The following is a 7,729-nucleotide window of genomic DNA, read 5'->3' as shown; positions in this document are numbered from 1 at the left end:
CTTGGCGCGCGCGCGCACACACACACACACATACACACACACACACAGACAGAGACAGAAAGAGACAGAGACAGAGAGAGATTGATCCTTTGTGTTTGAAGCACTAGGGAGGCCAAACCCAGTTATTTCAAGAAGCCTACAACCTGTCCCACGACTGAGGCCTGGGCACAGAAAAATGACCCGATTTCAAGGTCAGTAGTTCTCAATGCTAAATGACAAGTCACACAGCAGTAGCTTTGTTTATCTGGAGGGGGATGGGCCTTGTATCACTATATCTTAGCCACCTCAAGAGATGAGGAAGGCTAAGGTAGGGTCATATCACTAGTGAAGAGAAGAGCACTCTGCATAGCCCAGGCGCGGGCCGCCAGGCGCAGGCCGTCAGGCACTGATGACCCGCACTGATGACCGGGCTCCAAGCTGGAACAGAAAGGGTGACGGTAGGGTTGTGTGACAGTTCAGAGAGTGCAGATGACAAACTGTGAGTGAAGGAACATAACTCTCGTAACTCTGAAGATGGTAAGTTGAAGGCCTTAGTCTGATACATGTAAAAGCAATAAACATCTCTCCCTCTCCCTCTCCTTTCTCTTCTATTTTTATAGCCTTTTTACAAAATGAATATATGTATATTGTTAATTATAAAAGGGATACATATTCATTTACTCTAGAAAAACTGGAAGATGCTGTTAATATGGTCTTTTAAAAAAAAAAACCCAAAAGTTATAAAGCTTTTCAGATCTATGTTATTTTTAAAAAAAGTAGAAGAATCGATCTATTTAAGAATGTCCTAAAATTGGTTGCTGAAGCTTGTCTGAAGGATCCTGTTCTGCGCTCTCATCAGCGGAGTCTCCTCCTTTGAAAAAGTGCCCATGTGACAAAGGGGCAGGAAAGCTCATTATTTTAATTAGCGTTTCTTCTATCACTAGCGAGTTTATGGTTCTTTGTATTTTTGGCCTCTTCTACTTTATCCATGCATGTCACATACTAATACCCTTCCTTGTTTTATTTTTGGAGTGTAATTCTTACTGATTTGTGAAAGTGTATAAAAATATTAACTTTGTCTATTATGCACAGCAAACATTCCCCCCAGTTTCCCCTGTTTTGTTTACAGCATATCCTGACAGAAAGCTTCTTTCGTTCTTACATAAACACAAACACACAATCAACACGGTTCTTCTATCGCCTCTCCCAGCTTGCCTCCCCTACCCTGCTTGGTAGGTTGGCAAGCCTATGCAACTTAGAATCAGAAGATCCACACTGTTTCACCAGCTGTGGGGTTCAGGGGAAGTCACGTCACTTTCCCAGAGTTCCCCACTGCCTTTCCCCACTGCGTCCTAACTTTCCTCATGATGAAATTCAATGAACACTGTGATGTACACATACTGCTCACTGATACATCTCCAAAGCCCTGCAACAAAAAGGCACTCCATAAATACATGATGGATGTGTGAATAAGTATCTGGCTTTACCCCAGGCCACAGCGGAGCCCAGAAGTCACGGGTGCTCAGCAGTCTTTCAGCAATCAGGAGCCACCTCTGTCGCTATTGCTCCCTGTGCTCGCATTGTTCCCAAGCTCAGGAAAGTGAAGTCTACACTGAGTGTACAGGGGGAGCCCAACTCTGAAGTCAGCACAGAGGGGAGCCAGTGGCCAGGCCCTGCCTTCTGCCTAGTGACAAGCCTTCTAGAACTTCACTAAACGCACAGCACCAGAGCACCAGAAGTGACCGTTGAATGAGACACTGATCACCTCCTCTGAGGCTCGTGAAACTCTAGGGATAAGGAACCAGGAAGCATATAAGAGCCAGAGGATGGAGAGGCATGTTGTAGACTGTAGACATCTGAGCATGCTGTAACTCTCCACAGCTGTTACCACCTGCACAAGATCCCATTGATATTCTGTCCTGGGAAAGGGTGAGCTCACAAAGGTCCAGCCTCCCTGAGGACTTAGAAGCAGTTCTAAGCTTCCTCCAGGAGAGAAAGGTATTTTCTTCAGTGATGTAGTCACTGGTAAGGTGCCCATGATCCTGTTAGAGCCCCTCCGCCATGTTCCTGTAAGTAACCAGATTAACTTCATGGCCACACACACACACACACACACACACACACACACACACAACACAAAGGAGAAAGGAGCCTGGCTGAGAAGGAGGAGGGGAATCAGTGGGAAATGGAAAGAGAGAAAACGGTGGAATATGATCAAAATACATTACACATACGTATGAAAATGTCATAATGAAACCCCTTATGTGTAATTAGTATAGGCTAATAAAATTAAAAAAAAAAAAAGAAAACATCAACACTGTCAACAGAGGAGGCAAGCCAGGCATGGTAGTGCACAGTTGTAATCCTAGCATGTGGGAGGCTGAGGCAGGCAGGCTGCAGGTCCGAGTAAACATGGGCTGCCTAATAGAAACTAGAGAAAAGACCCAGTGGGTAAAGTGCTTGCCTTGCAAGCCTGAGGATCTAAGTTTGGGTTCACAATACTCATATAAAAACCCAGATGTGGTAGCATACACCTATAATGTCAGCACTAGGGAAGAAGAGACACAGATGCCGAGGGTTGCTGGCCAGATAATCTAGCTCAGTGGTTTTTAACCTGTGGGTCGTGACCTTTTGGAGGTCAAAAGAGCCTTTCACGAGGGCCACCCAAGACCATCAGGAAACACAATTATTTACGTTATGATTCATAAAGTAGCAAAATTACAGTTATGAAGTAGCAGTAAAAAATAATGTGATGGCCTGGTGCCACTACAACATGAGGAAGTATATTAAAGGGTCAGTCGCATCCATAGGAAGGAAGGTTGAGAAGCACTGCTCTAGCTGAATCAGTGGGCTCCAGGCTCAGCGAGAGTTCACCTTAAATGGTGAAGGGAAAGAGAGTAGTAATATGTGCCCTGCACAAACATGGGGTGGGAACATGAGGGAGGGGGAAGGGGGGCAATGAGGGAAGGGTAGGAGACTTATTGGGATGAGAAATCAAGAAGGGAAAAGTGGAGTCTAAAGGCTCACTAGGGTAGGAACCCAGCCAGGGACCTGAGCAAACAAAGGACCTCAAACATCCAGAGAAGAAGCAGCTGTTGGCCGTGTGGAGGAAGAAACCAACGACAGGGGCTAGCTTTGCTTCCTAAGACTTACTGCTGCACTTGACCACAGGACAGCTGGTTTTAGATCCATGACTTCCTTCGCCCAGACTATTGGGCTTGCTTGATGGCACTTGTGCCTAGTGCTAATGTGTCAGTGTCAAGAGAAGCTCTCCTTTATAGATTTTTACATAGAACTGGAAACCTCAAGGAGGGGTGGGGTTAAAATCCTGAATGTGCAGCCAGATCTGATGCAGAGACGCTTCTTAAATGGCTTCTGCTCGCACTGACAGCTAGCTCTTCATTAGTTCTTCATGCTTCTCCATGCAAGGGAGGACAGGCAGGCTCAGTCTAGCTGGTCCAGAGGATGTTGTGCACAAGCTGAAGGGCTTTCAGAAGTCCTGTGCCCTACCTCCTGACTCCTATGCTCATGTGGTGTAGCCCCTGCACTAGGAGTTTACCTTAAAGAGCATTTCCCTGACCCCAGACTTCAAATTCTGTGATCTGAGAAACTGGTTCTAGCCATGGAGTTATATTGTTGGAATTTTTTTTTAACTTGACATAAAAATTAGATCTTTCCAGTTTATTTCTTTGCAAAATAATGATGATGGTGATGATGATGATGATGATGATGATGATGATGATGATGATGGTGATGATGGTGATGGTGATGGTGATGATGATGATGATAACTTGAGGCAACAAGGTCTGTATACCAAGTTGTCCATGAACTCATAATCCCCCTGCCTCCACCTCCTAAATACCTGGATTATAGGCAGACACAACTGTGCCTAGTCTTGGCCATGATTATTTCCTTTCCCTCTGACTACCTGCCCAAGTTCCTAGCCTAGGAGCATGACCCACACCAGGGACAGTGTGCAGATGTATCTGTCAGGAAAAGACCAGCTGCTGTAACAAATCCTTCAATCTCATACCACAGAAATCAGCCCTGCATACAAGTGAATTTAGGGTGAGGGTTTGGGATGAGCCTTCCACAGTAGATCCAGATATCTAGGGCCTTTCTATGTGGAGACTGAAGTTTGGGCACTTTGTGCTTATCTGTAATACTCTGGGCAGAGGGATCAGCTATGGGAGGACTCGGGGCTGAACCTTGAAGCCCTCTGCATCTACGTTGCTTCATCCCGGCTATGTGGCTAGAAGTTTATGACCACAGAGAGAGAGCTTGTCTATCCACCAGGTACTGGGCCCTGGGTGCTGTAGCTCCCTCAGAGAGGTCTAAGATGCACTGTCCCGGGTCCATGTGTGGCCCTTCTGCCACCAAGAAGGCAGAGCTTTGCTCTGGCCTTAGAGAGATGAGACCTCACATCCAACCTCTACTGATACAATGACCAATCTGGAAAAAAGAAAAGAAACAGCTAGCAATATAAAGCTGGTTGGGGTGGCTCATGCCTGCTATCTCAGCACTAAGGGGGATGCGTGAGATCACATTTAAACACACACACAAAGACACACACAGACCAGACACACACAGACACACAAACACAAATACATATACACACATACATATATACATGCATACATATACACATACAAACACATACATACATATACATACATATATACATATACACACATACATACATATACATACACACAAACACACATACCTACATATATACATAAATATGTACATATACACACAGACACACAATACATACATGTACACACATACATATAAATACACATGCATACATGTACAATACATACATATACACACACAGACATGTACACACACAGATACATACACATACATACATATATACACATACATACATATCCACACAGAGACACACACAGACACACACACACATACATACACAGAGAGACACACACAGATATACACACAAACACACACATACATACATATACACACACAGACACATACGCACACACACAAGGAAATACATTCTTAAAAACTCCTCTCACGGTGCCTTAGTGCTCCCATCTGTAATCTAGATGCCAACAAGTTTCAACTGGATGGAGCAGAGGCATGAGTTGAGCTCTCAGTAGTATTTCCTATAATAATAAAAATAGTGTGACTGGCATTAGAACCTATCATAGATTTTTCCCCCACCTTGAGACAGGATATTACTATGTAGACCAGGCTGTCCTGGAACTCATTGTGTAGACCAGGCTGGCCTTGAACTCAGAGATCCGCCTGCCTCTGCCTCCCTCCTGTGAGGCTGCAGATGTGCACTGTCACACCCAGTTTTATATGATGCTAAGAGCGGAATCCAGGGTCAGGCACACCCAGCGCTCTACCAAAACAGCTATTTCTCCTACCCAACTCTGTAATTGTTAATAAAAGAAAGTAATCTAAAAAGTAATCTAAGAAAGGAGCACTGGGGCTAGACTGGGGTGGAGGGCAGAGGTCTGGGAGAAAGATACCAAGTTAACAAGCAGCTTTATGACCATTATCTTGGATCTGAAAAAAAAGTCAAAAGTAAATAACTTATGATCTAATGATGCATTGGAAGAGTCAGTCAGACCTCCAGAGATGTCGGCAGCCCGGGCCTCCAGCTGGAAGGACTTTTGAGGGTTCTAGCATCTCTAAACAAATTAAAGGCTGTTATTTGTTCTCATCTGCCCCCACCCAGGTTTGTACCCTGTACTTTGCTGGTAAACATTCCTTCCTAGCCATCTGATTTCCCTCTCGGTCTGTCAAGAGCATCCTAGTACCATATCGGCTCTCCTTCTCCAGCCAGTTGAGCACAGTCCTCCTTAGGCCCACCCTCCATGGGCCATGCCCCTGGCTCAGTCCAACAGCCCAGCCTGGTTGTCAGAGGATATTTCTAGCCCAAACCCCACCTAACTTCCTTTTTGCCAAACAACCTGCCTTTCTCAGTCATCCTATTTCTCCCAAGAGGCTACCAGAGGGGCAGAGAGTAGGGACACAGAGTCCAAGAGCTCTGCTTAAAACGTTAACCCAGAAATGGCAATGGTGGAGCACAAAAACAGCTCTGTGCATGGAAATTACAAACCGCTCCATTTCCAAACTCAAGACAAATTATTAGGGAAAGGGCTGGTAGAGCTCTGGGTTGTTTCTCTGTCCATCTCCCAAAGCTGCCAGGCCAGGGTCTTTTCAGGAACAAAAGTCTCTACATTGCATCACTGAATTTTGGAATAATATAGGCCTCGTTTGCTCAAGTAAATTAACATTCTCTTCCGAGCTGACCCATTACCTGGAATGCAAAGTGTGCATGCCAACTTGGATGGAGACAGGAGAGGACACTGAAAGAGATGTATGTAATTTACCCAGACCATGTGTGCCCCAGTCTGGTTTTGAAAGAAATGCACAGAGATGGCGAGAAGGAGAGATGGTTCAACAATTAAGAGCACCTACTGCTCTTGCAGAAAACCAAGGTTTAGTTTCCCAGCACCCAAATGGTACCTCTCAACCATCTATCTAACTCGTTCTGGGGAATCCAACAACTCTCCTGACCTCCTCAGACTCATGCACCTACATACACTCAGTTCTGTACACAAAATAAATTGATAATTTTAGGTAAATGGACAGGAAAAGAACATTGCAGCATATTACTGTTCTGTTTTTACAGAGTGCACCTCTGTCTGTTATATAGGGTGTGATATAAGAAGCTGAATCAATCTCCCAGATGCCTTCCTGACGTTTGCCACTGCAGCTCAGATGATGCCTTCTTAAGTGTAAGAAACTTCCAGAGAAAGTGGTAACATTGTGAGAGCTGCGGTTGGTAGATGCAGACGCTTGGAAGTTGGGGGTAGCGGGTGGGGTTTCCTATCATTCGGTTCCTCACCCCATTCTTTGCAATTTGTGTCAAATTAATATTTTTTGGCAATTTCATATATATTATATATGTATATATGTTTATATATTATATATGTATATATCATACACACATATATACATATACATATATATGTGTGTGTATATATATATATATATATATATATATAAAATGTATTTTGTTTACGTCCCCTCCTCTTCCTTTTTCCAACTATGTCCCCTACTACTTTTGTCCATGTCTGTCTGTCCCGTTGTGTTTAATATTGCACATGCAATATTATGAGTTACATTTTAAATAGATCTGGAGGTGCATTGATGTATCTCTTTCCTTTTGCATTGTTTGTCTTTGCAAAACAAAGCCACAGCAGTGATGGTACTGGAGGATCATGTGATGCTGGGCTTTTCCTTTACGGAATTCTTATCTCTCAAGTTCAAGTGTGAAATAATTTCAATAAAGCTCATTTTCAGGCAAAGGAAAGCGATGAAAGCTGGCATTTTAATTTAAATGTGCAGCATTTCCTCCCATGGGAGTCTTTAAGGGCACTCAGAACACATCTACAACAAATGGCTTAGGGAGCAGAAGGTCCTGGTTCCTATGGGAATTCGGAGAGAGCTGTCTTCCTAAGGACCCTTTGTAACTCAACACACAATCTGCTGTGCTTCATCCTAGCTAGCCTTGTTAAAAAGAGAAAGTTGCAAACCGCTCCACTTCCAATAAGATTTCTCAGATAATTCCTGCAATAATTCCTGAATATCTTCCCAGAGGGACAACTTCAGAAAACCTGTGGTTCTCTAAGGTGAGCCTTTGAGTGGTACAGACAATAAAAACTTTCAGAACTAAGCAAATGCACAGAGCCAAAAAAAAAAA

The 7,729-nt window shown here is 44.0% G+C and overlaps 1 protein-coding gene across 1 annotated transcript in view; it reads right to left on the bottom strand.

Moving 5' to 3' along the window:
* Positions 1-378: 378 nt before the first annotated feature.
* The window catches only part of Rragc (Ras related GTP binding C), a 31,504-nt gene continuing 24,153 nt past the window's right edge, over positions 379-7,729 (bottom strand). Inside the window, exon 8 of the mRNA XM_031377024.1 lies at positions 379-417. Coding sequence (XP_031232884.1) covers positions 379-417 — 39 coding nt within the window. The remainder of the gene's footprint in view (positions 418-7,729) is intronic.

This window comes from Mastomys coucha, unplaced genomic scaffold, assembly GCF_008632895.1.
Source record: "Mastomys coucha isolate ucsf_1 unplaced genomic scaffold, UCSF_Mcou_1 pScaffold18, whole genome shotgun sequence".
NCBI lineage: Eukaryota > Metazoa > Chordata > Mammalia > Rodentia > Muridae > Mastomys > Mastomys coucha.
Note: the sequence above shows the minus strand (reverse complement) of the source record. Positions and strands in the feature narration are given on the sequence as shown.